General features: G+C 35.9%; 2 protein-coding genes across 2 annotated transcripts; both read left to right on the forward strand.

Moving 5' to 3' along the window:
• The first annotated feature begins 14,749 nt into the window (after positions 1-14,749).
• LOC107811965 (cell number regulator 7) lies at positions 14,750-16,375 on the forward strand. The gene is made up of 4 exons (XM_016636961.2): positions 14,750-14,893; positions 15,027-15,098; positions 15,406-15,615; positions 16,085-16,375. Exons 1-4 carry the CDS (start codon positions 14,809-14,811, stop codon positions 16,162-16,164), a joined length of 447 nt encoding a protein of 148 aa, XP_016492447.1. The 5' UTR covers positions 14,750-14,808; the 3' UTR covers positions 16,165-16,375.
• A 326-nt stretch (positions 16,376-16,701) lies between these two features.
• On the forward strand, positions 16,702-19,163 carry LOC142169848 (uncharacterized). The gene is made up of 3 exons (XM_075231774.1): positions 16,702-16,786; positions 18,133-18,331; positions 18,443-19,163. The coding sequence occupies exons 1-3, from the start codon at positions 16,702-16,704 to the stop codon at positions 19,161-19,163; spliced, it is 1,005 nt and encodes a 334-aa protein (XP_075087875.1).
• The last annotated feature ends 1,391 nt before the right edge of the window (positions 19,164-20,554 follow it).

The following is a 20,554-nucleotide window of genomic DNA, read 5'->3' on the forward strand; positions in this document are numbered from 1 at the left end:
AAAGAATTTGGCAATGAATTTCTCGGCCAACTCATCCCAATTGTGGATGGAATGATTGGGAAATATCTCTAACCAGTCCAAAGCCTTTCCCCGTAGAGAAAAGGGAAATAGCCTTAACCGCAGTGCATCCTCTGTGACATTTGTTTGCTTGCTCCCCCAACAAGTATCAACGAATCCTTTGAGGTGCTTGTAGGCATTTTGGTGTGGAGCTCCGGTGAAGAAACCCCGATTCTCAAGCAGTGTAAGCATCACGTTGGTAATTTGGAAATTGCCCGCCCTAATCCGGGACCGGACTATTGCACTTGCATAGCCCTCATTCGGCAACACCTGGTGCGCTGCCCTTTATGGAGGCGGTCGGCCTCGCCTGTTTACTTGAGGCTCGAGATGAACCTCATCCACTTGATCGTCATCTACCTCCTCCCCCAATGGTAAACTTCTGGGGGGCTCATTGTTAAGGGACATTTTGTACCTAAAGCAATTCACAAAGAAAATTGGTGCTTCAGAAGGAAAGAAAAACAAAACATACAAATACCTAGATATATAGCTAAATCTGTTTAACTCCACGACAACGACGCCAAAAATTGATCTCTTCCAAACCTACACCACAATTTAGTAGTGAGGCGGTCGATGCAATAATAAACCCAACAAAGGTCGGGATCGAATCCACAGGGAGTTAGAATATGAGATTAGGTGTATATATAAGTTACTTTCAAGTTTTGGCTTTAATTTCACTTCCACAAACTTGATTGGTTTTTCCATTTTTAACTTTACTCTAAAGATTGCAATAATTGAAACTAGGGACAATATTTTTGTTGTAATTTTTTCAAATGTTTAAAGAGACTAGGGTAGTGACTTCTACCTAGGTGGATATCTAACGGGTAGAAAAATCTAGGGCAAGCTTGATTAGTTGGGATTGTGATATAGCTATCACACCCGGGTACTCACTCTATAGTCTATACCTCTCGGTAGTTTGAGTGATTTTACCAAATTTAGCTTTCTCAAGTCTAAATTGGTATTCATGCAAATCAAATGACATTTGCTCGAGTTGGGTATTACTATCTCTAGGTTTAACCCTTTAATTGGGGCTATTAATTTCTTGAGTTCATCCCAATTACTTGTTAGCCTAGTTTTCCTAGACTTAGTCCCGCTTTCTCAAGTAGAGACTAAGTCATAAAGGAATGAATCAATGTTTGCAACCATTAATTCTTGAGTTATAGCAAGAACTAGGCTAAATATCACTAACTCATTCACATTCAAGCCCTAAAATCAAACACCCATTAAATACTCACACTAGGGTTGGGTCACAACCCTAGCTATGGGTTTAGCTACTCATGGAAATAATAAAAATTAAAGATGAAATGAAGATAAAATCCATGATATTAATTTATGGAATGAAAGTCTAATGTTAAAAAGTGAATTTAGTACAAAACCTCCAAAAACCAAAAAGTCAGTCGTATATAGAACATAACATAACTTGACATACCCTAAAAATGACAAAATGTTCTATTTATACTGAGCTGAAAATATCAGACAAAAATGCCCTTGCGAAGGTTGTGCGGCCGCGTAATTCTGAGTGTGGCCGCACTTTTGCTTTCGCGCCCGCATAATTCTGATGCGGTCTGCGTTCTTCTCCATTGGATCTGTCTCTGGTTCTTCATTTTGCGGACCGCATAATTTCGATCGCGACCGCACGAGAAATTCTGCGGCCACACAATTCTGGTGTGGTCCGCACTTCTCACTTTTGCTCAAGTTGTCAGCTCTCTGAATCTCCGTAATTGCGGTCCGCATAATTTCATTCGCGGCCACGAAGGGACTTTCACGGCCACATATTTCTGGTGCGGTTCGCGCTCATCATTTAGTCCAAAAATCACTCTCTGGATCTCCCTCTCGCGGACCGTGTAATTTTGATCGCGGCCGCATCATGGCTTTTGCGGCTGCATAATATTTGTGCAGTTCGCGCTTCAGACCTCTTTGCCCAGCCTTGGTTATTGTTCAGTTTTTGACTCCTTTGTGAGTTGATTTTGATTCCTTTGGCTCATTTTGAATAATTCCTGCAAGCAAGCATATTTCATTAGTTTTCGGGAATACCTTCAAATATTTTTGGCCTAAAACACAAGTAAAATAGAGCAAATAATAAGTTAAAATCCCCACTTATCAGTTAGTCCCTAATTCACTCTCGCTCTTTCTTTCTGAGATCGGTTCGTTTCTGTGGATAGCTTCCCGGGGGAGCTCGGGTTCATTCCTTCTCAGTGATCGATCTTGGTTTTGCAGTTGAGCTATCGTTGTCTGTTGAGCCTGTAGCATTTCGAAGATAATACGTAGGTTGATTCAATCATTTTTGTCGTCATGAATGTTTTGGACAATCGAACGGACTTCCCTGCGTATACTGTTTTCGGGGTCAGTGGGCTGGTTTGTGTCGATGGCCATATGCGAACAGGCGTTGTTGGGAACCACCATCGGGATTCTACCAAGATTGAACGGTGTTTCCTCGTTACCGAGAGCTGCATTGTTGCTTCTGCTATGGTGGTCGGGTTCTGTGTCTATCTGTGGGTTTGACATTTCGAACATGACCTGAAATCAGAAATATTTTAAAGAACAAGTGTAAAATGGAGTGTGTTATGGTGATTCGTATCAAATTTCCGCTATTATCCTTGGCCTCACGGTGGGCGCCAAATTGTTTACCCTCAAACTCGGATAACAATTAAATTTGTTAGTGGTTTAAAGGATATGCGGATTAATTTGATACGGAAAGATAAATTAGATAGCAGTTGAAATAAATAACGGTAAACTAACTGCAAACCACGCGAATTGGACAATTTCAGCCTAGGAAAGCTGACCGCCCTCAGGCCGAAAATATTTTATTGACAACAAGGCACAAAAGAATTAGAACTAGAAGAGTAGCGGTCATGTATTGTTTATGAGTATATGTTACAATATGTTTCATGAATTGTAAGACTCCCTTTATATATTAGAGGAACCTACTTTTAAGGTATTATTCTATTATTCCATAAAAGGTAAAAAAGGTCCTTGATTTGTTGACCGTTGGCCCCTTTTTTTTGTATGTTCCATGATTTCCACCGTAATATCTGGTTAGTTGCGGGAATTTCAGACCCCTGTCGGATAAGTTGGAAATATATTCCTTGAGACCGTTATGATCAGGACCGGTTGTGACCTCGATAAACCTGAAGGCAAGTCTGGTGGTTCCGATGGCTAATTTGGTAAGGCAGGAACCGATCTCCGGGATTTTATCACCATCTCTAGATCCCAAATTATCGTGTTGGATGCTCAGTCAAATCCTGAATTCGATTTTACCCGTAAGGGATAGTTTGGTTCTAAGTTCTAACAAAAGCTCCAATTTGGGATAATAATATTCCAAGATAATATAAACCTTATACCGATATTAATTAATACTCATAACCAAAAAAATATAATTTCAAATTTTATATCAATATTAAGATTCAAATTCCAGTGACCAAACACCCCTAAAAAAATTATATAAGCCTGATACTCTTCTTCTACGTTCTATCCATTTCACCCCGCCTCTTCCTCTCTTCCACTTACTTAATTATTTAATATTCGTATGTGATATCTATATTAAACTAATAAATATATGACATATATTTTTTGTACATATATGTATTCTCATTTTTAATTTTTAATTACTAAAGTTAAATTGCTTAGATATTATGAATACGGCATGGTCAAGAAGAGCATGCCCTAAATGATAGACTAGAAAAGCTTATAAACAATTTAATTCCATGCTAGTCTAGGAAATACTCCATAATTCTTCACAGAGGAAGAGGTACAAATATGATAAAAGACATCTCCTCTTTTAACACTGAATGGGAAGAAACTTAAGATTTCGGAACTTAAATGTGATTTTTTTGGACTCAAATGACCAAAATGAGTGGAAAAAAAATATTGTGACGAAACTATATATGAAGTTGATTAGACGTCCAGGTATAACACAGTTTATTAAGGCGATATATGTATAGCGCCTTAATAAACAGCCTATACCCCTTCAAATACCCGTCCCTTCCCCTTCCCCTGTTACAGAAGCAAAACACCCCCCCCCCATTTTTAAATCAAAGCAGCGGTCCCCCCATTAACGACTCAAAAAAACTCGAGTGGACCCCACCCGTCCCACAAAAAGTAAAGATTATTGGTCACACATCCTAGCTAAGCCTTCTCTCAGTGTGGGTTGCTCGTTTCGGATTCAAATCTTCAACTTTTCAAAAACATAAATCGAGGTATTCCGATTTAGTTTTTGTCGAAACTCGTATAAAAATGCATATTAGTTGTTTTAAATGTGTTCTATGTTGTTTTGTATTTTTTTGCGATTAAACTAGTATGTTATTTTTATCCGGACTAAGATATTAGTGTGCTAAAAAATATAAAAATTGAGAAATCATTATTATTTGTTTAAAAAATGTTAATAAATTACTTTTTACTGTTGTATATGTATTTTCTTGAATGTTTTGTGATTAAATGTATTTCTTATTTTTATCTGGTTTAGATTATTTGTTTGCTTAAAGACTATTAATATAGTGCCCTTTTAGCGTAGTAAAATGTAGTGCATTTTAGCGTAGTATCCTTGTAGTTATTAAAATTAATTATTTAAGTATCTCTTATACCCAAAAATACGTCAAAATAGCTGATAGATCAAACATAAACTCTGTCTAATTCTAGTCAACGATCGTAAGAAAATAACATGAGAAAACAACAATATTTTCCGGATATTTTGGTGCTACTGGGCCTTAAATATCGAACCCGGAACCCATTTGTGAATATTTAATAATTAAATCTTGTATAATTATAAAAATTAATTATTTAATTTTATTATAGTCAAAAATAAGTGAGTAACAAACAAACGTATAAAATAAAACATGTAAAATAATAAAACTATATATAAATTAATAAAACTAACACATACAAGAATTCACGATATCTTGGTGCTACTGGGTCTCTAATATCGAGCCTGGAACCCATAATGACGATCATGCTGCAGCGCATCCTCCGATAAAGAGGCAACGTGATGAGGATGATCCTGATAGCATAGTCAGGCGGGATGGGAGGTGCCTCAGGCCAGCGGTTGCATTGAAGCACACAGGCTGTGGGACGCATTGATTTTTTAATTTATATTTTATGTAAATAATAGCAACAATTTTTATTGTTTACATTATATGCGCATTATATTTTTATTTTTTTCGGTTATTCATTATTTTAATACTACAACACAAACACAAACATAGCAACTTAACATAGTTTAAATTCAGTACAACTAATAAAAATACATGACACTTTAATTTCTCCTAGTATTCTCTGCTCCAACCACTTTAATTTCTCTTCTAGACTATTTTTTTTCTTCTTTCGCCTCTTTTAGTTTCTCCTGCAATGCCGCAATTTCTCATTTCATTTCAGACTCACGGCGTTGGTATTCACAGTTCATATCCCAAGTATACTGCAAAGATCGTTTGTAGCATTCCTATTTAATGGGTTCATCAAGCCATACCTCAAAATTGCAATAATTTTCGTCATTGCCTCCAAAACCTGTTTACACACATCCAGTATCTACGCCCAACATGACCATTAGACCAACAATCCTTCACCATACAGTGTTTGCCACAATAGCACATTGGTACATAATTGCATCCAGACATTTGTTAATGCAAAAAAAAACTGCTTTTATGGAAAGTTTTGCTATTTATTTTGGTTAAGCGCAGATAATAACTAAAATGCGCTAATTATTTTATAGGCAAAGCAATACACATAACGTAGTATTTAATCGTGCTATGCTTCGCGTGTTAAAGATTCTTTCGGGTACAATACAGCTTTTACAGGCGGATAACTTTTCATGTCGACAAGACAACACACATAACGTAGTATTTAACCACTCTATGCTTCGCGTGTTAAAGATTCTTTCGGGTACAATATAGCTTTTGCAGGCGGTCAGCTTTTCAGGTCAACAAGTCTCTCTCTCTCTCTCTCTCTCTCTCTCTCTCTCTCTCTCTCTCTCTCTCTCTCTCTCTCTCTCTCTCTCTCTCTCTCTATATATATATATATATATATATATATATATATATATATATATATATATATATATATATATATATATCTTCCTCCTCCGATAGTGTAGTTTTCTAATAATTTTAGATTGAAATTCGAAAGTCAACGTAATAAGTTTGATTTTTTAATCCAATACTATTTTTGATAACATGAATGGGAGGGAGAAATTCATTAATTTACTCCACTGATAATGTTAAATATCAATAAGATTTAACAATAATGGAAACATAATTTTATTTAATACATTTTGCAACATAAACAAGTACATACACTTATTACAACCACATTACTGAAACAAAACATTACGTGTATCCTTGATAGTTGGGCACATTAGATGAACTTCCACCAAGAGTTGGATTACCACCGCCACCCAAATCAGCTGAAGGACATTTTCGACTGTCGTGTCCTGTTTACGAGCATATACCATATTTGCGCGCATAAACGGTATCACCAATATCTATTTGGTTCCGTATACGCGTTCTTTTTTGCACCTATCGCTGACGCAAAAACTCCTTGTTACACACCATTTTAAATGGTTCCGGCGGCCAATAATGCTCAGCACCAACTGGCTGCAACTGCCCACTATAGGTGTTTAAGTATGCAGCAACACTATATTATTTATCAACGTAGTTGGTTGGACCTAAACCTGTATGTTGAAAGCACTTGATGGTATGTGAGTACGGCATATGGTAGATAGACCATTTCCCACAAGAGCATAACCTTCTAGATTCATTTATGGCGTGTACACTATTCCACCGGTTTTGATGGATAGCGGTGCGAACTTTAAAAATATTTCTGTCGTGATCATACTGTAAAAATGAATACCAATGTGCTCGTCCTGTATTTCTCAAATATTTTCATTCGTAGTGGCATAAATTCAACACCCCTTTCCATCAATGATGTTGCAGCTGCAGCCCTTTCAACAAACCTCTCCGACATCTGCTTGAATGACATTCGCACCATGGCAGTGACAGGCAATCCTCGTGCAGACTTCAAGAATCCGTTGAAAGATTCTAACACATTTGTAGTCAGAATTTCCCATCTTTTGCCACCATCTGCATGCAAAGTCCACTTTTCAGGCTTATGTCGCATCAACCAACGATAGGCTGCCTTGTCTTCCTACCTGATAGATTCCGTGTGCCTCCGAAATTTATGCTCTTGGTGATCTGTTGCAGCCATCCACATTAAATCATGAAAATCCTTGTTGGGATGTGCCTTCTGGAAATTGGCTTTCATGTGCCTCACACAGTAACGGTGGTAGGCATACGGTTCTTGCCATGCAGGAAAATTCTCTACAAAACTTATAATACCACCATGCCGATCAGATATTAGACAAATACTTGAACGCTTTTTGACAACGTGCTCTTTCAAGTGGTTCAAAAATAGTGTCTGCGTCTCTTGTCTTTCATTGGCACAAATAGTAAAAGCTAAAGGAAATATACTTCCATTAGCATCTACTGCAACAGCGATCAACAGCTTATTGCAATGCGGCCATGTACTTGGGTAGAGCTGCAAATGACTTATCCCAATTACCATAAACAATTTCAAACGCGCGTTTGCGCCCGAGAAATGTCTTTCTTTTGGTAATGGTACAACCATATTCTTGGTGGACGGATGCAATGCACTCTTTGATCTTGTACCTTCTGGACGCTTCAATGTGTAGAATCGGGATAAGAGAAATCAAGTCAACATCCAAGTTGAAGTGATTCCCACTGAATGTGTCCATTTCACAAGCGTGGGTGCCAATGTATTTACCCACTTTCTACATACCTGTTTTCTTCTTGCTCGCACGCAGAATCCAATGACAACCCGTAAACCATCTACAGCAAACAACCTTGTATACATCTGGAGTTGACTCACATACCGTCATCTCACGATACTCTTTTACGCTGTACATTTTCGCCGCCCTGCTTAGGCGCGTTTTATGAGGAAAAAGCATGCCTTTTGCCAGCATGTTGGTCTAGACTCATCCCAGATTGCTGTCCGAATTTCGTCAATATCCCTTGTGAGGGTATACACATCTGGCATACTTGGCAAATGATCAAGGTAGGGAATCTCCCTTGAATGAAACGGCACTTGAGACTCGTACACTCTTGGTTTAACGAGGGGTGATGATGATCCCTCGTCAAATTAGGTCCAACATTCTCTTCCTCCTCATCACCACCCTCATTAGAGAAGGGTGTGTCATCTCCGGACTCATCGAAATTGTTGTCATAATCACTGTTCTCTTCCTGACTCTGTGCATCTGCCAGATCCCTATTAAATATGTCGTCTTCGGGTAATTGAGTCAGGACAAGAGGTTCAACTTGCTCGTTTTCACTGCACAAATAACAAAATAATTAGCTACTCAAATTGATAAATGCTTTACATATAGTTATATCACTTCACTTACAAGTCGTAATGTGTTGACATCCCATGATGAACATTATCCTGTTAGTGATGACTCTCGTATGGACCATCATGATCCAACACACCAGAACTACACATATTCCAACTGGGCGTGGGTTCATAACTTGTAAAATTCAACTCTGGCCGGTACCCCCTGTGGAATATAAGAGTGTTAATACAAATTCAATACAACAAAAATAAACATCATAACACAAAGGAAAATTAAAGTTTACCACTCGTCTTGTGGATTATGTAAAGTAGGAAAGAAATTATTTTCTCGCTCCTCATTCGCCCGTGGAGATAAGTTTAAATCAGGCCAAACTCTTTCATCTCGAACCTGTTCAGCAAAAACTGCTCCAGAATAACCACCCGATGACTGAGGGTTATTCCTGCTTTGCGCAACCTCATTATTGCGAACGTCTTCAACCTTCTCGTACATTTCCAACATTTTTATCAAAAGAAATTCACGGTATTCATCCGGAATCCTCAAAAAATAACTCAAAGTTTCATCATCCTCGACGTTAAACTCAGCGTAACAAGCAACCCCTTGCGGAGTGACAGAATACGGATATCTTCCGGTTACTTTAAGGTTCACCAAACGTTAGCTCACACTCATTTTGTTACACAACAACGATACCAGTCTATCGTACTCCATTGTAAGTGGTAACTTAACATGACATTGTGGAGATAAACTATATGCCCACAGAGTTATTCTCCATCACAACCTCACCCCCCCCCCCCCAATATAATGAAACACTTACTTTTCGCTCTGCAGACATTATGACAAAATGCTTGAGAATTTAACAAGAAGAAAAATTTAACAGGAGTTGAGAATATTTCTGAATGAATTTTTGTAAAATCCTTAACGCCTTTAAATAAAGCAATACCCAATCCGGGGGGTCGAATATTTTGAGGTATAGCGCCCTTTTAAAGGGCGTTATACCCATTTGAATTATTGTTATGTCAGTTAAGCGCAGAAGAGTTATTGGTGGGCCCACAAAATATGTATAGCGTCGTTTATAAAGGCGCTATACCTGACAGTCTTGTACCATAGAGCCTTTAGCACCTTTATAAAAAGCGTTATACAGCTATATATAGTTTGATCAAGGTGTTTTTATTTCCACTCATTTCGATCATTTGAATCCAAAAAGACCATTTAGGTTCAGACTCGGAAACTTAAGGTGTCTAGGTAGTTCATGTATTAGTCAATGACTCAGTTTTAATTGGAACAACGTGAAAAAAGTGGGTTCGAATCCGCCACTTTAATTCTTTTTAGTTTCTTTGTTCCATCATCATGCACCTAATAATGGCATCTCTTCAATCGACACTACCTAGCAATTGGGGTCTACTGAAAATTAATAATAAAAAGTTGGGTGATATATAGCATCTTATAAGGCAAGCTATCAGACAAATGATAAGGAATACCATCAGTTTAGTCTCTTTTTTTTTTTCTTGAAATGGCTAATACATCATATACTTAGTTTACTTTTACTTGTTCACTATTCTAAAAATAGATTTTTACTTTTACTTGTCACTTTTCGCATATCAAGAGAAGATAATTTCTTTTTTCCTGTTATACTCACAGTATTAATTACTCATTTCAAATCATTTTCTCAAATCCATTAAAAATATGCATTATTTAATATGGGCATGATGGTAAATTATGTACTTCATTTATTATTTTTTAAGAGATGTGCAAAGTCTATAGTGAACAAGTAAAAATGAACGGAGAGAGTATTATCCAAATCAAACGCGAGTATATCAGTAATGAGAAATGGTCGGCCGGGGTAGTATCAGTGGCGGACTCAAGTGGTGGCTAGCAGGTTCGACTGAACCTGCTTCACAAAAAAATAATATTGTGTATATGTATAAATTAGGATTAAAACTGTGTAAATTTTGCATAAATATTTTATTTAAACTCACTTGACAACTACTATTTTACGACTAAATTTATATAATTCTAAGATTGAACCCCGCTTGTACAAAATCCTGGGTCCGCCGCAGGGTAGTATCCCACTGCATTGAACCAGACATAGAAACATATGCTCTAGCAAGGCAGTTAGCTATCAATTAGTTATGTATATGTACGCCTAACAATGTAAAGCATTTTCTGATATATAGTTTAAGAAGTGATAACATGTTAGCTATCATTTTACGAAGTTATTAATTAATTTTCAAAAAAATTACTTTTTTGATTATATATTGCTTTATACATTATAGTGCATAAAACATAAATCATAGTAGTTTATTAATAATAAAATCCCTTGCTAAAAGGATCATAATTAAGTATCTCTAGCATTATCTCTTAGCAGCATGACAAAGTTGGTTGATCTACCAAATCATACTTGTGTTACACCCTCATTATAAACTAAAGCAACGCCTTCTAATTTTTTACGTACTAGTGTTTTAATATCTGTATAATTATATTGACAAAGAATTTAATGCAAAGAACAATTATGAATGTCGGAACCTAAAAAGCAAAGGGAAAATTTAAGATGTGGGACTCCATTTCAAGGGAAAGCATCTTTGTCAAGATTTAATGGCCCTTGTCCTCTTTAACATGTGGTTTGTATGTACTATGCCCATCACTCTTTCTGTGCCTAAAAACATAGGTGTAGCTTCTAAAGATGGAGTTTCCCCATCAACAATACATTCTAGTTTCTATTAAGAATATTGTTCTTATTGTTATCTCAATATCCTTTTACACTTTGCCTTTGTCATTTGCTATTTTCATCTGAAGATTCATTTGCGATCAGCAACCAATTTATGGCTCTGGTTTCTTGGGCTAAGAAGGAATTTACTAAGTTCAAGCTCCAAAAGCCTAAAAGATTGACACTTCCTGAAACTTCTACTTCTACCAAATGTTTGGCACATCCTTTGGTAAGTTTCTTCTAGATCTGCTCTCTCGCGGTGGTGTCCAAGTCAGTTTGCACACATTTTAACTAATTCAACGACTATCTATCTCCCATCATAGGTATGTAGTAACTCCGTCCATCACCGTATAAACTTGTATGCAAGGGCGGAGGTAGGGTATTATTTACGGATTCGACTGAACTCAATAACTTTTGCATCGATCCTATATTTGTATTAGAAAATCTATTAAATTTGTATTAATATATAATTATGAACCTAGTAACTAAGATACATTATGGGTTTGGCGTCAAGTTAGAACGCACAAACTTCAAATTTTAACTTCGCCTTTGCTTGTATTAATCTTTTTGTACAATTAATGAGATCCTAATTATATGGATTATATATCTGTTAATCTTCTTTTTTCTGCCTTTTCCTTGGTTAATATGTTTGTGATCTTATGAAAGTCATTAGACTTATTTCTATACCTTGTTAGTTGAGCTGCACAAACTCATTTAACCTAAAATTCATAGAAGTAGTGTATTAAAGAGAGTTTTGAGTTATTTTGGTTAATTTGGTGACGGAAAAGCAGGTCAAGGAGGTGGTATTAGAAGCAGATTTAAGATGTGCCAACTGCCAAAACAGAGTTTCTACTGTAATTTCAAATATTGAAGGTAAGCTGTGTATAATATGTAGGTGTTTGGATATAAAAATTGTAATTTTTGAAAGAAAAAAAAATAGTATTTGGAGTTAAGTTGAAAAAAAGTATTTGGAATTTGAAATTGTGTTTGGACATGCATTTCACTTAAAAAAAAATATTGCAATTTTGTGAGTGGGATTTTTAAAAAAATTTAAAATAAAAAGTGGTCTTTGAAAAACTCATTTCCGAAATTTTTTTAAAACCTTGTAAATTTTCATGGATAAACACATTTTTGAAGAAAAAAAATCGAAAAAAAGATTTTTTATTTATTTATTATGGACAAACGGGTCCTATTTCATATGGGCTGATCTTGAGATCGAAACTCAGCCCAAAAAAGAAACCGTGATATGTTTTATTTCTAAGTTTGATTCAATGCAGTTTCAATTGAATCTTGCAGATGTAGAGTCTATCGTGGTGCACGTACAAGAGAAGAAGGTGACTCTTATTCGTAAATCCACAAGAAAATGATTTTGAAATGAAATTCATTCAAACAAAAAAATGTTGGAATTTTAGAAGAAATTGTTGTAATTCATGTGCAAATGGTTGTGATCATCAATGTGTGTCTCTGCTTGTTTAATTTGTTTCCTATTTTGTTGAAGAATTACAGTGTCAGAATGGTTGACCTACCACCTGATGTTCTGAACAAAATGAATGTATTAGTTAGTGAATTTTTCCTCTGCAATGAAGAATATATGAATAACATAAGTGAGGTGGTTGAAATGGTACCACATTATTTGCTTAAGTGGGTCTATAGACCGTGCCAGATTCAAAATTTAGACGTTGTGAGTTCTGAGTTGAATGATGAGTACTAAAATATATATCAATTTTATCTTTAAAATTTTTCCCAGCACATATATAAAGGCTGAACATCAAAGCATTGAATTTTGTACAACTCGCGAACGTATGATTGGAAGGTAAACTAGCCAGTGACGTGATAAATTCTAGTTTCTGTTCAATTAAGTAAGTTTCAAAATAACCTGAAGTGCGATAGTTGGACCAAGCCAGGCTAAGGTTAAGATAATCAAATACTATAAATTAAGTCAGTTTGTCACTTGTTAAACTTAAATGCGGAATTGATTTATTTTATGAACTTGTTAGGAGTGGTTTGATTCACATACTGGTTATGTATATATTGTAGAGATTAGTTATGCGATAAACGATAATAAAGGATTATCATGCAACAATAATAATGCACTGACATTATGTATTACTCTATGAGCATTTTGGTCTTTAAATATTTGAAGTCGCGATATAGCAGCTAATTCACATATTCTTATTTCATATTTTATGCTATATAGGCTTTTACATAATGTAATATGAAATAAATTAGTACCATCAATCAAATGTCGCATTAGGTATGTAGAGATTATCTTTTTCCTTATACTGCCATTTATTTTCCTAGTCCCTTCAACCAACCAATCTCTATGCTGTTTTGCTACACTGTTTGGTCAGTATCAGCTTAACTAGGCTATGGCTCTTGACAGCTCCATACGATTGATTCTGAGATTCCCACAAAAAGAGAAGTAGTACCTTACATATTTTGTCTCCGAATTTTTTTGTTGTGCATATATATGTAAAAGAAATTCTTAAATATATTTATATATACAAATTGTTCCATCTCCTTAGTAAAGGAAAGCTTCCAATCGAGTAATAAAAGCTTTAATTAGTTTATAAGTATTTTCTTGAATTTAATAATAGAATTGATCATGGCTCGTGGCAGAGACCTTTGGAAGTTGGGGTGTAAACATTTTTGGAATTGCTTACAAGTTTGGCATTGAGTCGACATCCCGAGAAAAAAGAAAAAAAGTAGCCTTGGTGCACTAAACTCCGGTTATACGCAAGGTCCGGAAAAGGGCCGGACTACAAGGATCTATTATATACAGTCTTACTCTGTATTTTTGCAAGAGACTATTGTTTTTATGGCTCGAACTCGTAACCTCCTGCAACTTTATTAATTACGCCAAAGCTATCTTCTACCGGAGAACGAGAGAATAACAATGATAGGATAACGGGGATTATGTGCAAGTGTAAAGTATTACTCCTAATAAAAAGGAAGTTTACTTTGACTTGGGACTTTGTTTGCTAATATGGTAAAGCACTACTACAAATTCTGCTGGCATGCAGTGGTACAGCTAATCATATAGATTCACTAAAAATATCCATCCGCGTAGAGCTCCAACTTGAGGATTTTTAAGATCATGAGGAAATTCTATGGTAAGAATTAAGAAAGATTGATTCGTTATACATAGTGGTAAACATGATTATTTTTGCTTCAAGAGTACTTATGGATGCTTAGCCTGAAAATTAGCTTCTAGCTGCTAGCATTGCAGTATGATAATTAAGAAGCAACTAGGTGCTATATATTCTGGTCAACGTTGACTCCAACTTCATAGAAAAACATAGTAATAATGAATTAAAAAGAGTAGGGAATTTCTTATTGACCAATTCAAACTTGGAACTGCCTTCATCTGAGGAAGATGACTTCTAAATTCCAGCCATGCATTCAACCATAGAACTATGAATATAGCATCAATATACCTATATTTTAATTTCTCTCTCTCATTTCTCAAGTACTGGAATCAAAATCATTATTGGCAGTTCACTTAAAAATATATCAATTGATCATTAACTAATTTAATATAGCTACACGATAGTACCATGACTCTTAAATTACAAATATTTTCTTGGCCAAACTCTCAAAGCTCACGTAATTAAGCTAAAGTGCATCCCTATATATACGTTTACAGTTTTCCATATATTATACACTGCAAAACCTGTCCCATTACTCTTCTCATTACCTTGTCATGACAGGAACTCCGGTTGCCGACAGTGGTGCTCCGGGCCAATGGACCACCGGTTTATGTGGTTGCTGTGATGATCGCTCTAACTGTAAGACACTTAATTCTTCTAAAAAAATTATTGGAAGAACACCCCCCCCCCCCCCCCACAACTTGTTTTTCGATTATAAATGTGGTCTTTTTTTTCCCTGGTTCTGAATTTAATCAGTCTTGATTATTTGCAGGTTGTGTCACTTGTTGGTGTCCTTGTGTCACCTTTGGCCAAAATGTTGAAATAATTGATAAAGGAACTACTTGTAAGCTATAAAAGTTTCTTTGTTTCTGCTTTTTTTGTCTTTTTTCCTGTTCATTTTTAAATGTGAAGGGAAGACTTGGAGCAACGGTAAAGTTATCTCCGTGTGACTTATAAGTTACGGGTTCGGTCCGTGAAATCAGTCACCGATGCTTACGTCATGACAAATCTGCCTATATAATACACCCTTTGGAGTGCGGCCATTCACTGGACCCTGCATGAATATAAGATATTTTGTGTACCGAACTGCCCTTTATTCATTTTTACATTTGACTACATATATATGTATAACCTGCTAATTAATTTTGCAGCTTGTGCTCATGCTGGTGTAATATACTATTGCTTGGCTCATGTGTGTTGTGCTTGTGTCTACACATGCACTTATCGTACAAAACTGAGAGCCTACTTTAGCTTGCCAGAGGACCCTTGTGGAGATTGCCTTGTTCATTTTTGTTGTCTCCCTTGTGCTGTTTGCCAAGAATACAGAGAGCTCAAAAACCGCGGTTTTGACCCTTCCCAAGGTATATAAACACAATATATACTACCCTGCTGAAACTTTTACGTGCCACAGTTCATTTGAACTCATTATATATAGAATAGCAAAAGAATTAACTCAAATAGTCGTTCACTCAACCACTTAAATTAAAAAAAACGGTTGAGGTATAATATGCATAATTTATGTATTATATATATGTATAATCTATGTATATGACTAGGAAAAGTAAACAATAAATGTTGCCGGCTATTTGTGTAAACTAGAGGTAGAATATTCAGACTTGATTCTTTTTATCCAGGGACTTTTTTTAACAACATTTCTTCCTGTAAATAACTAGTCGAATCTAAATAGAGTGTTTTTGATAAACTTTTGAATTTTTTGTTAGGGATTAGTTCACCAAATTTTGGTATATTACAAATTTAAGAGTATATATGACAGATGCTAAATTGAATTGAATTTTGCATTCTGATTATTGATTGGTTGCATGGGTAAAGGATGGATGGCTAATGCTCAGAAATGGAGTCAAGATGGAGTCACTGTACCTCCCCCTATTGCACCAGGCATGACTCGCTAAAAGAGATTTCAACCGCAGCAAGCTGTTCCATATTTTGCTGGGCTAGTTCTTTCTTTAATCTGTTGTATCTTTTTTTTGTTAAAAATAGTAACATGTGTCAAGTGAAAATTGTGTGTATGTTTTGGTTTCTTTTGTGTTACCCTATGAATAGCTGTGTACCTCTTTAATTTGGTCTGATATAAATAAAGCTCTTGTCACTATTTACATATTATGTTTTCTTCCACTTTGGTTTTTCCTTTGTCGACGCACGCATTTGTGATGCATATATTTTTACAAGGAAGCAAATGGCGTAAAAGACCGAAAACACGATATATGCATTCCCAAAACAACAACAAAAAACAACAACAATAGTGAAATCCTACAAGTTCTCTGCCTTGTAAATATAGAGAGGTTGTTTTCGATAAACACTCCACTTATAAAAGCATAAATCAGCAATCATGAATAAAAAATACTATAGTGAAAAAAACATGAAAAAGAAACAATAACAATAGTAAGAAAATAAGATATCCTTAAAGCAATTAGTGGAAAAAAGAAATAATGTTTCCTAATGTAGTTCTGTTAAACTATGTCTTTAAAATTAGTGGGAAAAAGAGAATAATGTTTGATGAGATCCCCGCGGATAGTTAGCACTAGGGGTGGCAAACATGCGAGTCGGGTCGGATATAAGACGTATCAAAAACGGATAAATTATTCGACCCGACTCACATTTGATACGAATAAAAAACGGGTCTGAGCTACGATTGCACGTTAAGAAATTGCATGATCTTCGGAATATGATTAAATGGTGTTTGGAGAACTATTTTAAGGACGTATGCAAATAATATCATATTTAAAGGCTCGAGGTTGTGAGGAATCAGTTGAGGAAAAAGTCTTTTTTGCTAATAATTGAGAAAAAAGTTGTTTCAAAATAAGGTCCAGCTGATAATATTGTTTGTTTTGAATTTCAAACTTACTGTTTTTTATTGACGTATTTTTCTTCTTTAAATCTTTATATTGTCTGTTCTTAATTTATTACGGTGCGCAATTGATTATTTAGGATATGTATCATCTGATTCTTACAGTTCTCAGTTCCTGTTGGAATTTCTATTATGTGATTTTCAATTAACTGTTTATTATCTATTATTTTATTTACGTGTATCCCAAATTCTTATTGATTTTTGAATAATTTGTTGGACTTGAAGAATATTCAATTTCTGGCCCACGACATAACCATGCCCAAACTTGATATAAGTCTAATAGTTGTAACTTAATGTATTACATTATTTTGTCTTAGTGGACTTGAGTTTGTTAGGTCCGGTTCGGGTACATTTAGGCCCATTGTATATATATTATTTTCTCTGTACAGTTGGACAGAAGGAACATTAGCTAATGTGAAAAGATCTGAGCCATGGTTTTTCTCTCGAATGTTCTCTAACCCTAGAATAAATTTTCATGGCGATTTCTCTGTTTTCAAATGTTATCATGGTATCAGAGCAGAGATTCGAATAGATCTTGTGCTACGCTTTCGTTCGATATTACCCTCGAAGGGTTTTCTTAAAGTTTTTTTTCATCTCTCAGCTGGTTCGCCGATTTTGATTGAGTTTACAGTAAGTTTTGTTTTTCAGTACTGGTGAGGCTTTCCGGTGATTTCGTGAAGCTTTGCAATTTTTCGCTCGAGTATCTCAGTTTCCTCCTGAGGCCGAAACAAGGGTTTGCATCGGTCTCCATTTTCAATTTGCTGGTGAGTGCGGATTATTTCGGAAGGAGTTTCTAGAATTAAAGGTTGTTACTTCTTCCAGTGACGAAGAAGAGTAGTATTTCTATTTCTAATTCTCTATATAAAATAGCATATATCTGTTTCGTGGTTGTAGAGGTATGCATCTCCGTATCTATTTTTGCTTGCTTACTGCATGTATATTTTGAGTATTATACTCCTAAATTGAGTAATCATTGGAAGTAATGCTACTTCTACCTCCGTGGATGCTCCAGATCCCTCTGGTCCTTTGTTTTTACATTCCTCTGATGTTCCTGACACTTCTTTGGTGCATGTGCCTTTTTCTAGTACTGGGTTTGGGGGTTGGAGAAGAAGTATGATTGTGGCTTTATCTGCAAAGAATCAAATAGCCTTCATAGATGGAACTTGTCCTAAACCTTCTGATAATACACCTGGATTAAAGCAGTGGAATAGGTGTAACAATATGGTGATATCTTGGCTGACTAGTTCTTTATCCCCTAAAATTGAGGAGAGTGTTCAATACTCTAAGACTGCTGAAAGTATTTGGAAGTAACTTGAGAGTAGATATGGGGCTGTCAATAGGACAAAGGTATTTGAGATTAAGAAAGAACTGGCTTCAACTTGTCAAGGATCTCTTGACATAGCATCTTACTTTAACAAGTTAAAGAGGTTATGGGATGAACTAGGTTTCACGTGTAAGAATCATATGAACACTTGCACTTGTGCAGCTAAACCTGGTTTGCAACAGGAAGTTGAAGAAAATAAATTATACCAATTCTTGATCGGATTAAATGAAACCTATATAAATGTTAGAAGCAATCTCACAATGATGCGGCCTTCTCCATCCCTTGATAATGCATACAACATTTTGCTCCAAGATGAGAGTCCAAGACAAGTCAAATCTTTCCCCCAATTTAACTCAGATTTAGCTTCTTTCAATGCCAACATGTTTAACAAAATTCTTCCTCCTCAAAAGCCATATAATCAGAGGGTGAACTTTGAACAGGGGGCAAATGGTGATCAGGTCAAGGCTTCCTTATTCTGCAAATACTGCAAGAAGCCTGGACACCTAATCGAAAAATGTTATAAACTTCATGGTTATCCTTCTAACCTCAATTTTACTAAAGGCGAAAGAATTGCAGCAAATGCTAGTGTTGAGGTTGATTTTTCTGAACTCAATCCCAGTGGTGGTGCTCAGCCTACTGCTCCTAACATTTTTGGTCCTCCATCTAACTCTGAGCATGCCTCCATGATACCTGGTCTGACAAAACAGCAGTACAATTAGTTGATGAATTTGCTGCAGCAGTCTCATGTGTCAGACCCCTCTCCTCAGTCAAATCTCATGGCTTCTACCAATTTTGCTGGTACATCTTTAGTTGCTGATTTGTTGAGTAGTACTAGTTCTAATTCTTGCATGCTTTCTCCTTCAGTAAATTTAACCTAGATCATTGACTCTGGTGCAACTGACCACATGACATCCAATAAAGAGTTCTTGTTCAATATAACTCCTTTACCTGTACCTTATCTTGTATCTCTTCCAAATTGTTATAAAGTAAAAGTAACTTCCACTGATTCATTTGCTTTGCATCCCTCTATTGTTCTTCACAATGTTCTCTATATTCCTTCCTTCCACCATAATCTCATTTCTGTGTACAGGATGATACAACAATTCAGATGTTTTATCCTGTTTACTTATGATTCTTGTATGCTATTACATGGCCCTTCTCTGAAGAAGCTTTTGGATCTTGGTAAACTGGACACTAGATTGTACAAGCTTGTATGGAAAAAGTCATCATCACATCCTCTGTTTTATACTGATTCATGTTTCCAGAATACTGTCAACTCAGATTCTTCTCCTAAAGTTTCTGCCTTTAATTGTGATTTTGTCCCTAGTTTACATCATATGTGTGATGCACCTAGTTCACTTTCTCCTCCTTATATTTCTGTTCCTAATTGTGAATCCAATGTTAGCTTACCTAATGTGTGCACTGTTCCTTCTTATTGTAATACGGATGACATAAATAAAATGGATATCATTTGGCACCAGAGACTTGCACATATCCCTTTTGTCAGAATGAAAGTTATTTCTGGTTTATCTGATTCCTTATCTTCTAGGCAGTCCTTTATTTGCAATGTGTGTCCCATGTCCAGACAAACAAGATGAGACCCATTTAATGGGGTCCAAAAGCAATGTCTTTCCTTTAATAAAAATGTTTGTCACCATGATTAAGACTCACTTCCACACCATTGTTCAAACCATCAGAAGTGATAATGCTCTAGAACTTGGATCTAGTTCCTCTGCCTCCTCAGTATTTTTTTTTTCTTCAAAAAATGGTATTATCCACCAGGCTAGTTGCCCTTATACACCTCAACAAAATGGAGTGATTGAGAGAAAACATAAGACCCTCCTTGAAGCATCTAGAGCTTTAATGTTCCAATCCAAAGTACCTATGCACTTTTGGGGTGACTATTTATTGACAGCCACTTACATAATCAACATATTACCTTCCAAGCTTCTTCATGATAAGTCACCTTTTGAAATGTTGTATGGTAAGGCACCTAGTTACTCTCATTTGACAAGTTTTGGCTGTTTATGTTATGCTACAGTTCCTATACCATACAGAGATAAGTTCAAACCAAGAGCAATTCCTTGTGTTTTCCTTGGCTATCCTTTTG

Source organism: Nicotiana tabacum, chromosome 15 (assembly GCF_000715075.1).
Source record: "Nicotiana tabacum cultivar K326 chromosome 15, ASM71507v2, whole genome shotgun sequence".
Taxonomy (NCBI): domain Eukaryota; kingdom Viridiplantae; phylum Streptophyta; class Magnoliopsida; order Solanales; family Solanaceae; genus Nicotiana; species Nicotiana tabacum.